The sequence below is a fragment of the Pristis pectinata genome, chromosome 4, assembly GCF_009764475.1.
Source record: "Pristis pectinata isolate sPriPec2 chromosome 4, sPriPec2.1.pri, whole genome shotgun sequence".
NCBI classification, from domain to species: Eukaryota; Metazoa; Chordata; class Chondrichthyes; order Rhinopristiformes; family Pristidae; genus Pristis; species Pristis pectinata.
The window spans coordinates 106,732,123-106,750,005 of record NC_067408.1 but is presented as its reverse complement, the minus strand read 5'-3'; the positions used below and the strand labels follow the sequence as shown (position 1 = coordinate 106,750,005).

The 17,883-nt window shown below is 40.9% G+C and overlaps 1 protein-coding gene across 1 annotated transcript in view; it reads left to right on the top strand.

Annotated features, from left to right (window-relative positions):
* Nucleotides 1-10,165: 10,165 nt before the first annotated feature.
* Nucleotides 10,166-17,883, top strand: part of LOC127569689 (lebercilin-like protein) — a 38,800-nt gene continuing 31,082 nt past the window's right edge. Inside the window, exons 1-2 of the mRNA XM_052014489.1 lie at nucleotides 10,166-10,191; nucleotides 14,645-15,177. Of these exons, the coding sequence (XP_051870449.1) occupies nucleotides 14,668-15,177 (510 nt within the window). The 5' untranslated portion in view covers nucleotides 10,166-10,191; nucleotides 14,645-14,667. The remainder of the gene's footprint in view (nucleotides 10,192-14,644; nucleotides 15,178-17,883) is intronic.

Genomic DNA, 17,883 nt, shown 5'->3' with positions numbered 1-17,883 from the left:
CTCTATCCCACCCCCCACTATTCTGTCACTGTTCCAACAAAGCATTTAACTAGACACATTACAGCCTTCAGGACTTGACATTGAATTTAACAATTTCAGACAACTAACCCTTCCAGTTCATAGCAGAGCAGAAGTAAAAATAGGACCCAGACAGTCAGGCTGCATCTGTGGAAATTGAAACAAAGATAAAATTCAGATCAGAACTTGGAAACTTAGAAAGTGAGAAGACAAGGTGGTTTTAAGATGCAGAGAGGATGGGAGAGGGATGAATAGGACAAAGGGAATCAGCATCCTGATGTTTATGGAGCCATCTGCTTAATAGATTAATGAAGGCATTTACAGAGAGAGAAATCAAACAAATGGATGTGTAAAAGCATGTAATTTATGTCTGAACAGTTGCTGAACCTGAAATCAAAAAGAGAACGCTGGAAATGCCCAGCAGTGTCTGTGGAGGAAAAAATGAGTTAAGATTGCAGATGGATAACCTTACAACAGAACTGGCCACACAAGAGAGACTGCGGGTGGTGGAAATCTGGACCAATACTCACAAAATGCTAGAGGAACTCAGCAGGTCGGGCAGCATCTATGGAGGGAAATGAACAGTTGACATTTCGAGAGTCCTCAAGGGTCTTGGACTGAAACATCGACTGTTCATTTCCCTCCATAAATGCTGCCTGACCCACTGAGTTCCTCCAGGATTTTGTGAGTGTTGCAACAGAACTGGCCAGTTCTGATACAAACACAGAAAATAAGCTTTCAGAAATTGTTAAATTTGATATTGAGTACCAAGGGTTGTAACATGCCCGGACAGAAAATGAGATTCTGTTCCTCAAGTTTATTTTAAGCTTCATAGCAACAGTGCAGGAGGTCACAGATAGATCAGAGTGGGATGAAAAATTAAAGTGACAAGTAACTGAAAGCTCAGGGTCACCCTTCTGGACTGATTGGAGCTGCTCTGCAAAGCTGTTCACTAAATCTGCATTTGGGTTCTGCACTGTAGAGCACACTATATCATGAGCATGAAATGCATTACATTAGATTAGAAGGAAGTTCAAGTGAACTTCACTTGTTTCTTTTTCTCTAACTGCCAACATTGATCTATTAACAAGATGGCTTAACAAACAATGGGACCAACTGGGCAACCCTGGCATCACCCTATCAGAAATATTCCTTTTGTCCTAACCATTTCTCCACCACCCTCTCTGCAACTTAAAGCTAATTTGTTTTCTCACTTCCCCAGTTCTGATAAAGAGTCTTTAACCTGAAGGGTTAAATCTGTTTCTCCTTCCACAGGTGCTGCCTGACCTGCTGAGTGTCTTCAGCATTTTCGGTTTTTATGTTTCATTTTCAGCATCTGCAGATTTTTTTAAATTTCATATCAAAACTGATGTGTCTCACAGTTCCAACACTGTATTTTTTTATCTCTCTCCTTCCTCTGTCATCATTCATCTTCTCTTTACATCTCCTCCAGATAAATATCTTCTCCATCCTCTTTCAACTGGTTGCACCATCATTTGCATTGGAATCTCTTTTGGTTTCTACCCTATCATATTCATTTCCTTTGTTCTCTCAACTCCTCCCACTTCTCTGCAAATTAAGGCATGCTTGTTTCCTAAATCTACCTAGTTTGAGGAAAAGTCATTGACCGGAAATGTTAACTCTACATCTCTCTCCACAGATACGGCCTGCTCCATTCAATGAGAGCATAGACGATCCTGTGCTTTAAGTCCACTTTCCCACTCAGTCTTTATGTGTCTAAAAAAGTCATTGACCTCAGGCTTCAGTGCTTTCAATGGCTGAACATTCACACCTTTCTGAGGTAGAGGTTTACAAACCTCCTCATGAAGAATGTTCTCTTCATCACATTTGTAAGGCTTTGCCCTGTAGGTGTAGATATTTCAGCTTGATAAAACAGCCTTTTGTTTTCCACTTTGTCAACCGCTCTCAGAATTTTGCCTGCTTCAATAAGATCACCTCTTATTCTCTAATTTCCATTGAGTATAGACTAATTTTAGTCAATCTTTCCTCAGAGAACAACTCAACAAATCAGTGAAAGTACACTGCACTGATTCTCAAGGCAGCAATATCATTCTTTATATAAGACCAGACCTGCACGAAGTATTCCAAATGAGATCTCACCAAAGCCCTGAATAATCTTAGTAAGACTTCTTAGGTACAAACTGGGGTTGCCAGCTATCTTGTATTTTATGGGATTTCTCATATCAAAGAAAAATTTGGCTCTCCCATAAGATTTTGGTCTGAGATGCAAGTTTTCCCACCTACTCAACAGACAAGCTGATAGAAGGGACTGGGACTGGGATTTCCCAAAGCCAAGCCAGACACATTAAAGCAGAATCCAATGCTGTAATCACACATTTTTCAGCCACAGAGAAGTCTCACATGATGCTATAGCCACAATTACTTACAGTCATAGAGTCACTGAGTCACACAGCAAGGAGGAAGGCCCTTCAGCCTGACTTATCCATGCTGACCATGATGTCTGTCTGCGCTAATCCCATTTTCCTGCATTTAGCCCATATCCCTCTATTCCCTTAATATCCATGTACCTATCCAAATGCTTTTTAAATGCTGTAATTGTACCTACGTTCACCACTTCCTCTGGCAGTCTGTCCACCACCACCCTCTATATGAAAATCTTTCACATCTACCCTATCTATATCCCTCATCATTTTATTAACCTCAAGAAGGTCATCCCTCAGCCTCCTGTCCAGTCACAACAATAAGATAAGATTTCTTTATTAGTCACATGTACATAGAAACACATAGTGAAATGCATCTTTGCGTAGAATGTTCTGAGGGCAGCCTGCAAGGGTCGCCACGCTTCTGGCGCCAACACAGCATGCCCACAACTTCCTAACCCGTTTGTCTTTGGAATGTGGGAGGAAACCGGAGCACCCGGAGGAAACCCATGCAGTCATGGGGAGAACGTACAAACTCCTTATAAACAGTGGCTGGAATTGAACCCAGGTCACTGGCGCTGCAATAGCATTATGCTAACTGCTACGCTACTGTTCCTGCCCTCCATCGTGCCTACCCTCTCAACCTATGCAATCTCCCTTTGTAACTAAAGCCCTCCCATTCCAGACAACATCCTGGTGAATCTCTTCTGCACCCTTTGTCACCCTACCACATCCTTTCTACAGTGCAGTGACCAGAACTGTACACAATATTCCAAGTGCGGCCCAACCAATGTCTTGTACAGCTGCAACATAATGTCCCGACTCTTACTCAAATCCCCTGCCTTTGAAGGCAAGCGATCTAAGTGCCTTCTTCACTACCCTATCCACCTGTGTTGCCATTTTCAAGGAGCTATGAACAAAGTCCCTCTGTGCATCCATGCTTCTGAGGTTGACTGCATATGTGCATTTACTGTATGTGTCCGGCCAGTATTAGACAACCCAAAATGCATTATCTCACATTTGACTGGATTAAATTCCCGTCTGCCATTGCTCTGCCTAATTTTCCAGCTGATCTATGTCTTATCCTTTCTCTGATCTCATGGCAAACAGTGAGCTTATATATATATGTGTATATATAATTATAATATGTATAAAAATTAGAGATAAAAAAATCCTGTTGCAGGAAAAGTGGGAGGAGTTTGGAAAAACATTTCTGGGGATCTGAGTTCAACCTTGACTTTGAGTTTGCATGGTGATCTGGTTTCCTTCCACATCCCAAAAGTGTATAGATACAGATGGGTGGAAGGAGGATCGTGGGGGTGTGGTGGGGGTGGGGGGATGTGGGGTGGATGGGTTGATGTGAGAATAGGTTACAAGGAAATAAATGGGGGAATGGGACTGTCGGGAATGCTCAGAGAGTCTGCATAGATGTGATGGGCCAAATTACTTCCTACGTCATGAGGAACTATGGAAGGTCTGTGACTGTGTGGAGACCATGAGAAGATGAATGGCCCAAGCACTGGTGGTGTCAACTAAAAGACGGCGGTAAAGCAGAGTGAAATAATAAAGGTGTGTCCGGGAGAGAGGTAAGTAGGAGGGGAAGAATGAAATGTGAACTTACCAGAAGAGGAAAAGGCAAGAAATTCCTGTCTTCCCGGGTCCTCAAAGAGAAATAACTCAGACCCTGAGCAATCAGAGTCCCCAGAAAGGGCCCAATTCAAGAAATTTGTTTTGGGTGGTGAGGTGACGTGAGGGGGGAGGGAGAAGCTAATAAGTCATTGGTGCCAGAAATTACACCTTTCTAAAATACCTATGGAAATATGAAACAAAAGACTGAAGTGACCGATTAAAATTGCTGCCAATATGTTTCATTCACAGCTGCAGCTCTGCTGTGGTGGTGGAGGAGAGGTGAGTTCGGGTAGGAGAGGTTTGGCTTCTCCAAATACATCTGTACATGTGTAGAAGACTTAGTTTTATGGTAGGACCAAGGGCTGGCTGGTCTTTTTGCTCCACTGCACTGAAATGTTTCTTGAAGTAGGGTGTGTTTTAGGAACATTGTTTGAGTTACAATAATTTATCCTCAGCTGTTAGGTAGCCTGGGATTCTTGTTCCCTAACCTCAGCCTTCAGCTCCAGAACTCCCTCCTCAAACCTCCCTGATCCATATCCACAGATCCCTGAAAGTTGCCACACAGGTGGATAGGGTAGTTAAGAAAGCTTATGGGGTGTTAGCTTTCATAAGTCAAGGGATCGAGTTTAAGAGCCATGAGGTAATGATGCAGCTCTATAAAACTCTGGTTAGACCACACTTAGAGTACTGTGTCCAGTTCTGGTTGCCTCATTCTTGGAAGGATGTGGAAGCGTTGGAAAGGGTGCAGAGGAGATTTACCAGGATGCTGCCTGGTTTAGAGAGTATGCATTATGAGGAGAGACTAAGGGAGCTAGGGCTTTACTCTTTGGAGAGAAGGAGGATGAGAGGAGACATGATGGAGGTGTACAGAATATTAAGAGGAATAGATAGAGTGGACAGCCAGCGCCTCTTTACTTGGACACCAATGCTCAACACAAGAGGGCATGGCTTTAAAGTAATGGGTGGGAAGTTCAAGGGAGATATCAGAGGAAGGTTTTTTTACCCAGAGAGTGGCTGGGGCATGGAATGCACTGCATGGGGTGGTGGTGGAGGCAGGTACATTGGTCAAATTCAAGAGATTGCTAGATAAGCATATGGAGGAAGGGTTAGGTAGTCTTAGGCGAGGTTTAAGGGTCGGCACAACATTGTGGGCCGAAGGGCCTGTATTGTGCTGTACTGTTCTGTGTTCTATCCTCTTCTTCAAAAATCTCTTTAAACGGTACGCCTTTGGCCAAGCTTTCCTACCTGTGTCCCAACATCTCACGTACCTCAACTTGGATAACTAGGACAACAAACAATCTGCTGGAGGAACTCAGCAGGTCGAGTAGCATCTGTGTGGGGCGGGGAAGAAGTGTCGACGTTTCGGGTCGAAACCCTGCATCGAGACTTCCACAGATGCTGCTCGACCCGCTCAGTTCCTCCAGCAGATTGTTTGTTGCTCCAGATTCCAGCATCTGCAGTCTCTTCTGTCTCCTTTGCCCGATAACTATGCTGGGAACTGCCTTGGGCCATTTTTACTGTACTAAAAGCTGTATGTAAATGTAAATTGCGATTAATGAGCTGGAGAACTGGCAGCTTCAGACAAAGACTTACTGGCATAAAGGTGTATCTGATGTCCACTTTACCGCATTTTGAACTGCAGTAGAAAATAATCAAGGTCTTATGCAACACACAAAAAATGCAGGAGGAACTCAGCAGGTCAGGCAGCATTTATAAATCAAGGTCTTTTCTTCAATTCATTTTTGCCCTTTGGGAGATGAGGGCGAAATTTTCTCCAGTTCCCTGGAGATAACTCTAAGCGCAAGGGCGCAGAGCGCTGCTCCTCCCGTTTCTAGGGAGATGGAACTAAATATTTGATGCCGCGTCCATTCCATTCACGAACCACTGTTACGCACTCATCCTTTCAGCGAGACTCACACGGAAATGTTGCATGTCCCGTGGACATTTCGTGTCTCTTTCAGCGTCGTCTTTCCTGCAGTAAATCGGTAAGTCATATTTATGAGTACCTCAGAGGTATGAGATGTATTGTGTCAGTGACCCATTGAAAATTAACGCCAACCCCATGCCTCCCCCTAAACTATTATCCTTATTTTTTGTATTGTTCGATAACAACTTACTATCAGGGGCATTTTCGTTAGTAAGAACCCCTATTTTGACACAATGGTATTTTAAAAGAGGGAATCCTATTTTCAGGGAAAACAATCATTTTTAAACGATAACAAACATCAAACGTCACAAAGCACAGTAATAAATTGTGTTTCTGTGGATTATTGGATTATTTCCAGTGTTTTCGTTTGAAATGTGAATGCTGATGACATAACAGAGGAAACTGATAGGGAAGAGTTTACTGTCTGAACACATAGAAAAGGGAAGGAATCATTGAAAATGATAAGCTGATATACATCTACTAATGTCCATTTTCACCATCAGGCATTGTGCTAATGATATTATTATGCAAACAAAAATGATAAACAGATTGGCAGAATCTGTACCCAATCCCGGCAAAATGATACCTAGTGTTAGTCATGATTTTTGTTAGTGGATGTATTTTAGATTATATACCAAATGTGCCATGTGACTTGTAATGTTTGAATTATGTCCACCAAAGTCTCAATTTCATGCTGTTGCAAATACAAAAGCTTATATTGGACCAAGGGTCAGTAATCAGAAAGCGCAATGTAAGGCCATCGGTGAATGAGGCAGCAAGGAGAGGAGGTTCATTTTAGAGACCAGTATCTGACATCCGTTGCTTGAAAGGTTGATGGAAGCAGATGCAATATTAAAAGTATGTATAGCTGGAATCAAAACAGAAAATACTGGAAGTACTGAGCAAGTCAGCTCTGATGAAACACAATAACCCTGTCTCTCTTCACAGATGCTACCTAACCCGTTGAGCATTTCAAGTGTCTTATTTAAGATTTCCAGGTCTTCTTTTGGTGAGGAATAGATCTAATTAGATAGTTCTTAAAGCAAAATGGCACAGTCTCTTGTGCTGTATATGTTCTATGTTTCTTGCCCATGTTTCTGATTATATTTACATTAAATGAAGGCTGGTTTTTTCTCAGGTCTCAGTACAAAACCTCATGAACACAAGCATGTGCCAGAACATATTTAAGTAATGATTGTACCTTACCTTATTAACCAATCTTCATCATCAGGTATAAGCAAGGAGTGCCTGGCAGAATGTTTGATTATGAAGGACATGCAACTGTGTCAGATTTGATTGCACAAGTATTCTTCATTTATCAAAGGTGATTTGTTTAGGAGTAGGAGCACAAGCTCTCTGCCTCTCCCTAATCCAGCTGCAATATTCCACCCTTTAACCACCTGAAATTGACCAACTCAGTATGAATGACACATCATATCTGAGTATACTGGCTAATGCCATTAGCACCTGGAATGCATTGTTTTACAGGAAGGCAGATTCAATTGTAGTTGAAAGGGGAGAATTATATCAGAATTTGGAAAAAAAAGCTTTGGCTTTGGAGGAGTAGGGTAATCTGCATTATCCTCACAGAAAGCCAGAAAGGACTAAAAGGGTTAAATGGCTCCTTCCGTTGCTGGTCCCTATTTTTGATCTCAGGATTTCCATCAGTTTGAATTTATGTTGACATAACTACACTGACAATTTGGTAAAATGATAAGTATTTTATAGTTGGTTAATTGAGAGAAAGAATAAAACAACAAATATGTGAGGACAACATACACAAAGAACGTCTGGACCCAGGTATAAATAAGGAATCTTGTTTTTGGTCGTCTCTGCAAAACTAGCTAGCTGTTAGTAGAGTGGATGCTTGCTGCATTTGAGAGTTCTCAGCGACAGCTGCAAATAAGGAGCTGCCACCAACAAGATCAATGCATTTTTAAATAAATTTCATATGGAATGGGAGATTACACCAGTTCCTCTGCTTCACTGCACTTTCACAGTGGACACACATCGAGGATCATCTTACACTGCAGTCCTGCCGCCATTCCCCACTGCTGATCTAAGGACTACTTATGACAATGCAAGCCAAACAAAACTAGGATGCAATACACTGCCTCAGAAAGCACAGCAAGTGCTCATAGCTCAGCAATATTTTTGAAGGGAGCCCCTAGATAAATTTTGCATGAGCTTCCTGCCTCTGATCTATGTGACCTCTGTGTCATTGGTTAGCATCTGAAACAAGGACACAACAATTTCTCACCTGTTTTCCTTTATTTATAATTTATTACTTTCCACTTGTGCTATTTATCATTTATATTTTTCCAAATTTTTACATTTCCTTGTCACGACTTCCAGCCAAAATATTTAACCTTATTGCAATACAGCAAAAGAAGGATACAGTTACCACAACAGATTTTAATCTATTCTGCCATATAACCTCATAACTTACAGTACAATACTTTTAAGAATGTAAACAAAGTGGGCCAGATCACGCTGGACATTACCCACTGTCTAGACTCAGTGCCTACAGAACTTCACCACCTGCAATAACTTTTCTCAGAAGCACAGGGCAGAACAAACTGACTATCTGCACCCAAGAGGGATCCCATGAGACACAAAAAGCACTGGGCAACAGGTGGCGAACTGCTGAGGCCTGATTCCCGGAATGTCCTGAAGGCTTTTGACAGCTCACTCTTTTGAGTCATTTTTAAATGTCTCTGATAGAAACTTTTAAAGTCAATTCACACAGGTTCGGATAGTTAAAATATTTATCGTAACAAACAGTCAAAAATATTAAAGTAAAATTAAACAGTGAAATAATTCAAACATTTACTTTTTTTTACAGGGTCTGTAACCCCAGTTAAGTTAGATGGCCTTTGGTCCACCAGTTAGCCCTTCTGCAAAGCTGAGGGGCAGGGTGCAAAGTACATTTGGTCCCTCTCTCCAGCACATCAGTGCTCTAATACTAAGCTCAGGGATGAGTTCAGAGATGGAAAAGGAGGTCAAATACACTGATATCTGACCATTAGTCAACAGAGCAATAATGAGCTGAGCAGTGATTAGCTGACAGCGAGTAGTTCCCAGTTATCAGTCAACTTAAATCAGTCAGATAAAAATGTTTTTCCTCCAAGTCTGGTCCACTTTAGCGTAATTGAACAATTCAAACTGGCTTCATTTTGAATAAACACTTTCATATTCCTGTCCTCCCCAACTACTCCTCACCTCCAACTTCAATGGTAGCTATTATTTTCATCGGCACCTGTAGTACATAGCACACAACTACAGTGAATGAAAAACCAGGATTGTAATCTGCTGTACATACGTAATGTTCTGAGGCAGAGTTGTCTTATTAATGTTGTGAATGCTAATAACAGATGGTAGGTGAATATTGGATCTTAAAGCCAACCAAAGTCTCGTAAGAAATAGTTAAGACCAATTTGACTACATTTTACCATTTGTAATGATACTAATTAAAATACTAAATTCTCATTCCCACAGCTTGCCAATTAAGGCATTAGAAAGAGAGGGGGAGTAGAAATAATCAGAATGCTCTATACAAGACCCACCACAACAACAATGAATCAAATGGCTTTCTGTGGTCCATCATGTGATGATACCATGAAAAAATGAATGAATAAATAAACTGAATGAATCACAACATGCTAAACATTGTGGCAGATAATGGTAAATTTTGAGAAAGATAGTCCAAACTGTTCTCTCTGATTCTGACTGATATGTTGCATTTTTTTTAGGATTTCTTTTTATATTTTGGATTTCCAACATTTATATTTCATTTTTTTGTATCTACAGAAACTGTGTATGATACTATACCTTTCAGAAAAACCTGCATTATTGGAGGTTTTACAGTGATATCTTATCCAATATGAAAAAGTTTTAACCAACAAAAATGCAATTAAGTTATATTCCTGACCATGGCTAGTGAACAGGATTTGCAGGTCAGTCTTTCAGATCATTCCTCAAGAAGACAAGGAAAAGACTCCAGTTCCAGTAGCAATAATTCCAAAAACAAGACAAACAACAGCACCAAGAGCAGCAACTCTCAAAGAAATAGCGTATGCACAGAATACTCTGAGGATTTTGATGATCACAGCAGCACTGCTGAGTCATACAAAAGAGAAGATGTAAAAAGAAAACTGCAGGAAACAAAGAAAGAAAATGTTGAGGGAAACAACAACATAGACAATCAGAAAAAAGGTATGCTACTTTGCTCCAGTCATTAAATAACATTAATTCAATATGATTGCTTAGACAAGGTATGACATAACTAGGATGTAATGATAAAATATTCTAGGGAGGAGGGCCAGTAATTTGGAATTTTAACAAACTGGAGAGGATTCCTCAGATTCTCTAGTACCTGATGACTCACGCCCCAAGGTAACTATGGAGGTAGTGCATGCACCATCTAAAGGGATTTAAGGGTCCTTGTCCACGAAACATAGAATGCTAGCATAACAAGTACAGCAAGTAATCAGGAAGGCTAATGGAATGCTGCCTTTTATTTCTACCGGGACTTACTACAACTGTACAAGACACTGGTGAGGCCACGTTTCGAAAAATGTGAACAGCTTTATTCCCCTTTTTTATGGAGTTGGGGGTGGGGTGGGATTTGGATCAGCCATGATTTTATTGTACGGTGGAACAGATTCAAGGGTGTAAATGTCCTACTCCTGTTCCTATTTCTTATGGTCTCACAATCTTAAAATTTCCTACAGCTTGTTGGGTGTTTCAGATAATTCCGAATCCAACACAGTACAGCACAGGAACAGGCCCTTCAGCCCACCATGTCTGCACCGACCATGATGCCAGTCTAACTAATCTCATCTGCCTGCACATGGTCCGTATCCCTCTGTTCCCTGCCTGTTCATATATCAGCCTAAATGCCTCTTAAATGTTAAACTCTTACTTTTAACCTCTTCTGTAAAGCACCTACTTTTGGTCAAGGATAAGAAATAATCAAAGCAACATGTGTTTATCTGAAAAAGTATTAAAATAACACTTTTGTCTAATTCTGCAACATTAGCCTTTAGTCTTCCTCCTCTTCATTGTTTCTCTGATTATATTTTTTTTCAGTCACAACAAAAGTCTATTTGTCCAAACCAGCATTTCAATTATAAGAATTATTACAGTCTCAGTTAAGCATTCACATTAATTAACTGATAATTATGCTAGTTCTAACCATAATGCAGAATTATAGTTCATCTCGCTAACCATAGTATAGAGTAAAATAGCCATTAGTTAGTCATTAGTGACCCTTTCTGGAAAGTAGGCAGAAGTGACCCACTGTTGAGAATGAACCTGTCTACAATGTGAATCATTACCAAAACGTGTGATGAGATGGATGGTCACTTGTCTGAGGTACCAGATGGCTGTTTGTGTCTATGGAACTGAACATAGTTTGTGTTAGAGGCTTCAGAAAAGGAAGGGTGGTTGAAACGGATGACACTTTGAAGTACTAGAGTGCTTCCATTTCCAATGAAACTACCAAGTGTGAGTGATTGTCTTTAGGAATCAGCAGAGATAAGGAAAACAGTATAACAGAATTATATAAATAGAGGGCTCTGTAGAGTGAGCTATGTAATTGCAATAAATTGTCATAAATCACAGAAAATTGTTTAGTTTATAACCTCATGAAAAACCCTTGCTTATTACTCCTATATCCACTTAGTGGGGTGCATCGTACACCATCCAGGCAGTTTGCACTTAATGACATCATCACTGAAAAATGAAAATTGTGATGTAATGACTTCAATTTTACCAGAGTTTAACCTGCAGAAGTTTACCTAGAAATAATATGGAAAAATATTATTTTGTGCCCTGGGTCTCCCACAGCATTGTTCATGGTAAGCCAGAAGATACATTATTTATAAACACAATGATTATATCATGTTACTTTTAGAGTGTAGTACCTGCTGTTCACACTCACAAAATTGAACTGCTATGTAGGCTTAGCTTGATTTCAGTTTCAGTTTAAATGTTATCAAACATTCTAAAGTTGATTAGGTTGATTGCTTTCTCATTAAGAAGTTTATATTGATTGTTGAGGTCCCTTTGTTCAACTGTGACTTTATGAATGTCATAGTTGAGTCACTCAGATGCAAGTATGAGAAAAGCTTACACTTGTAAATGCAAAAGATGTTCCAGTAACCAGATAGTTTTAACTCCTAAAATAAATGGTTTTGAGTCAGGTGAGGTGTTAAAATATAACATGGACACTAACCAAAATCTGACTGCTTCCAGCTTTAGCTGAGGGACAGCAAAGGGCAGCAAAAGCAGACAAAGAGGGGGTCAGTGACAAACGCGCATGCTGTGGAATCAAAACTCCATGGTGTTGGGTGTCCAGAACAAGAATAACTTTATCAATCCAAACTTTTGCCTGCCCCAGTTTATACAGAGACACAGGTTGGAGAGATGTATAGAGGCAGAACATTCAAATGACAAACAGTAGAATTGCAATGGCAGTTTCAATTCAAAGTGCCAAAGTCCTCAGTCACACTTTGTACAAAAGCTCCCTGGGAAACAAAATTGGATTGATTTTTCTAGATCTTCATGTTCTTCCAAACATGAAACTGTAATAACCTCCAAAGTTGCCAGTTTCTTAGAATAAAGCTAAAGATATTGCATTTTAATGGCTCTCCTGTCATCATTTCTAACTAAGGAGCTATGTTTGGTGTTCTCACTTCTGGGTCACAAGGTTGGAATTTAAATCAAGTTCAAGGACTTAAACTCCAGTGCTGCCCTGCATCATTCTACCTATTGGCAGATATAGAGAACAGAGCACAGAAGGAGCCCTATAGGAATACAGAAAGTGTAAGATGTACTTAAAGTAATGAGGAGAGTGAAGAGGGGTCATGAAATAACACTAGAAGCAAGATTAAGGAAAGTTCCAAATCATTTTAAGGCACATTGAAGTCAAGAAAATAGCCAGGGAAAGAGTAAGGCCCATTAGGAACAAGGGTAGCAATCTGTGGATGGATCCAGGTGACAAAGGTGTGGTCTGAAATGAGTGTTCACTAAAGAGAATATCATTGTGGTTGGAGATTTCAGAGAGGGGTTTGGTGGAATTCTAGAACAAAATACAGTAGAAAAGGAGAAAGTATTGGGTGTTTTAGTGGGCATAAAGATAGATAAATCCTAAGGGCCTGATAAGGTGTACCCTTGGCTTTTATGGTAGGCAAGGGAGGAAATTGCTGGACCTCTGAAAGAAATTTTCAGACCTTCTCTGGCTGCAGAAGAGATGCCAGATGACTGAAGGACAGCGAGTATGGCATCTTAATTCAGGAAGGGCAAAAGGGCTAAGCCAGGTAATTATAAGTTGGTCAATCTAGTATCAGTGCTAGGGAAATTATTGGAAAAAGTTCCAAGGTACAGAATTAATCAGCAGTTGGATTGGCAGGGATTAATCAATGATAGTCAGCATGACTTTGTTAACCAGAAATTCTGTCTGACTAATTTAAATATTTTGAAGCATTGATAATAGTAGTGCAGTTGATGGACTTCTGTAAGGTCTTTGACAAGACTCCAGAAGGAAGACTGGCTCTAAAGGTAAGAGCCCATGGCAAATTTAACAAACTACTATGGGCTCTTACCTTTAGGACCAGTCTCCAAAGTTGGTGATAGGAGGTAGAGGGTGACAGTTGGTTTTACAATTGGAAACCTTTGACCAGTGATGCACCATTGGATGGAGCATACTTGCCTTCATTGTATGGGCATAGAATATAAGAAGAGGGAGGTTATGATGCAACTACAGAGAGATGATGCAAGACAGACACTGGGTTTTATCTCTTATCTTTTCACTGCTTCTCTGTTCACTACTTTTCATTAGGCCACAATAAGAGCCTGCCTGTCCAAGACAACACCACTTGAACCTTGGTGAGATTAAGATTGATTTTAATTTATCCTTTGCTAAGAATGAATAAGACAACCAACTGCTTGCTCTGTCAGTCTGGAAAACCAACAAGTGTACTTTGAGGAGATACATACTTATTTTGGTTGTTAATTTTCCCAGCAAAGAGGGTTTTTTTTCCTGAGTGCTTACTCACAGGTTGCCTGGAGCTTCAGAGGCCAAAGGGAGCATTGGGTATAAGTCCTGAGCAACTTGTTATCTAGTCTTTTCCATTCACTTACCTGGAAACAATGCTTAGCTTGCAAAACAACCAGAAAATATGGCACTGCTGGCTTCAGCATTTTTCAGACGAAGAGAATAGTTTGTCCTGTAACCAAAAATCAATATTTTGTTGAAGTGTTGCCGTGTGACAGGTCTTCTGACTTGGAAACATTTGTGCTGCTGCCCTCCATTCTAGTCCAGAACAACAGTTCCCGTGGCAGCATGTGTAAATAGAGACAAAAGATGTGGAGGTAAATCAAACCAATAAAACAATTACAGCATTTTTGCGTTGCAAATACACAACTCGTTGCTTTCTTCAGAGAAGCACTGAGGAGTTTCTTGTCTATTAATCTCTTCCTGACTATACAGCAAGAAATAACAAATCTATGTGTGGCAGGTGATGGTAAATAGATGCACAGGAATGGGCAGTATTGATAGTTGCATAGCGATGAATCTAGCGACTAATATCTACATAGAAGCACCTTATATTTGATACCATCTGCGGCATACAGCAGAATTAAGTGTTTTTCTTTCCTTCTGCAGTACAAACTAAACCAAGATTTAAAATGCTGCAAAACTGGAACCAGTCTGCATTTAAGATTAAGTCACAAAAAATTACTAAAATAAACTCTGGGGAGCAGCGTTATGATTCAGTGACACGCCACATCTTGTCAGCCAGACTGAACAAAACAAAAGAATTGAAGAATGAGGTGTGTGACCTTCAGAGAGAGCTAGAAAACGCCAGGCTGGAAAACAGGTTGCTAAGGCAGCTTCAGTACCGACACATGAAGGCCCTGGTGAAGTTTGAGAATGAGCAGAACAATTTGCCCCAGTTATTAGCCAGGCATGAGAGCGAGGTACAGATGTTGAAGGAAATGCTGAGAAAGTCGAAGGAGCAGGACCGGTGTGTGTCAAAGCAACTGAAAGAAGCAGAGTCGGAGCTGTGGAAAACAAAGAACTCTCTGCAGAAGCTAAAGGTCATCTGTGACAAGAGGAACTTGGAAGAACGGGACGAGCTGACCAGTAAGCTGACTGAGTTGACAAAGAAATTTGAGATCGACGAACAAAAGATCCAGGTGAGCTGTTAACAATAAAGATTGTCAAAAATAAAAAGGGGACAGAATGTGGATGCTTGGAGTGCTGAACATGGAACATTGTTCTTATTGGTGTCCAATTGCATCCACATTTCCCTGAGCTATCAGTGAAATTTATCATTGGGTGAAATGTTGTTGTTAACAAAGGCAAGTAACGTTATGACTTTAGTGTCCTGTTCAATCACAAGCTGAACTTCCATGTCCATACTCTCCTCATCACAATGACACTCTACTTCTCCTGTATAACATCACTTCTGTGACCACCAAATTAGACAGTCCTAGCTGGTCTCCTTTCCTTCACCCTCCAGAAAGTCAGTTCATCCAGCACACATGATGTTATCTCATTGATCAACTCATTGATGCAATCACAAGGAAGGTATGCCAGTGGCTCTACCTCATGAGGAGTTTGAGGAGATTTGCTACGTCACCAAAGACTCTTGCAAATTTCTACAGATGTACAGTGGAGAGCATTCTGACTGTTTGCATCACAGCCTGGTATGGAGGCTCCAATGTGCAGGACTGAAAGAGGCTGCAGAGGGTTGTAGACTCAGCCAGCTCCAACACGGACACAACCCTCCCCACCACTGAGGACATCTTCAAGAGGTAATGCCTCAAGAAGGCGGCATCCATCATTAAGGACCCTCAATACCCGGGACATGCCCTCTTCACATTACTACCATTGGGGAGAAGGTACAGGAGCCTGAAGGCCCACACTAGCATTTCAGGAACATTTTCTTCCCCTCCGCCATCAGATTTCTGAACAGTCCATGAACCCATGAACACTACCTCATTATTCCTCTTTTGCACTATTTATTTATTTTTGTAACTTATAGCAATTTTTATGTCTTTATGTCTTGCACTGTACTGCTGCCACACAACAACAAATTTCACAACATATGTCAGCGATAATAAACCTGATTCTGATTCTGATTCCACACCAATTCCACTCACCAATTGCCCATCCTCATTAACTATTGGCTCCCAGTCCCTCAGGTACCTGAAAATTAACATTCACATCCTGCCCATTTACATCACTTTATGGCCTAACTCTCTACCTCTTTAACCACCTTCAGAGTTATGTATTCCCCGAACCCTTCGTTTGTATGTATGTATCTCCATCTATGCTGGAAGAGCCTCCAGCTGCCTAGGTACCACACCATGGAATAATCTCCCTCCCTTTCCACTTCTCTCCCTTCCTACAAAATGACCATTCCTTCTTCCTATATCCCATCATTTTTTTTAAGCTCTGCTAATATCTTCTTTGCCCTGACATAATTTTCTTCCAGTTCACAGCCAGAGAAATTCAACATGAAGGATTGCACCTATACTGCAGATCAAAGGGATGCAACGAGTGGAATTGAAAAGGAAAAATGATACTGAGGTTAATTTTCCAGATTACTAATCCAGAGGCCTAAACTAGGCCTAATCCAGAGGCAGGAGTTCAAGTCACACTGTGGTAGATGGGGAATTTAAAGTTAATTATTTAAATAGCTAATCATTTTAAAAAAGAATAGCCAGTCTCAGTCTGGGTAACCATGCCCACTATCAGTTTGGCCAAAAAGCACAACTGTTTCACTAATGTTCTCAGGTGAGGAAATCTGTCAGCCTAAGTGTGATTCCAGACCCACAACAAGACTCAAAGCTTCTGTGACCCCAATGCAAAGTTGTGCTGCAAACTGGAAAATTTTGCTAATGACCCTTACATCAGCCGGGAAAGACTTGGCACCATAGAAATTAATGATTTCTGTACCTTCACCATCACTGGCAATGTAGTTCCAGTCTTGCTATGTGACAACAGCATGTGGCATAGCTTTGTGGAACTTTAGAGAATCGGTTCCCTGAAATATTGCATCTTGCTGAAGTAAAACTACTCTACCCTGGTCAGACCCCACTTGGAGTACTGTGCTCAGTTCTGGTCACCTCACTACAGGAAGGATGTGGAAGCCATTGAAAGGGTGCAGAGGAGACTTACAAGGATGCTGCCTGGAATGCGGAGTATGCCTTATGAAAGCAGGTTGAGGGAACTCAGCCTTTTCTCCTTGGAGGGATGGAGGATGAGGGGGGACCTGATAGAGGTATATAAGATGATGAGAGGCATTGATCGGGTAGATAGTCAGAGGCTTTTCCCCAGGGCTGAAATGGTTGCCACAAGAGGACATAGGTTTAAGGTGCTGGGGAGTAGGTATACAGGAGATGTCAGGGGTAAGTTTTTTTACTCAGAGAGTGGTGAGTGTGTGGAATGGGCTGCCAGCAACGGTGGTGGAAGCTGATACGATAGGGTCTTTTAAGAGACTTTTGGATAGGTACATGGAGCTGAGTAAAATAGAGGGCTATGGGTAAGCCTAGTAATTTCTAAGGTAGGGACATGTTCGGCACAGCTTTGTGGGTTGAAGGGCCTGAATTGTGCTGTAGGTTTTCTATGTTTCTTGGAAAATCCATGACAGACACAGCCTCCTATTGGTCACATTTTAGCAGAGGGGAAAACGTTGGACTCTTTTCCTTATTAAAGAGGGCACTTGAAAAATAATAAAAAGATTGAGCAGATTCAGTATAAAGTCATGAGAGCAAAATTATGCTCAGCAGATCTGTTGAAATATTTTGAGGTTATAACTAGCACAATAGATAAAGCTGAACCAGTTGATCTAATGAATTTGCACTTTAATAAAGGGCCACACAAATGATTATTGA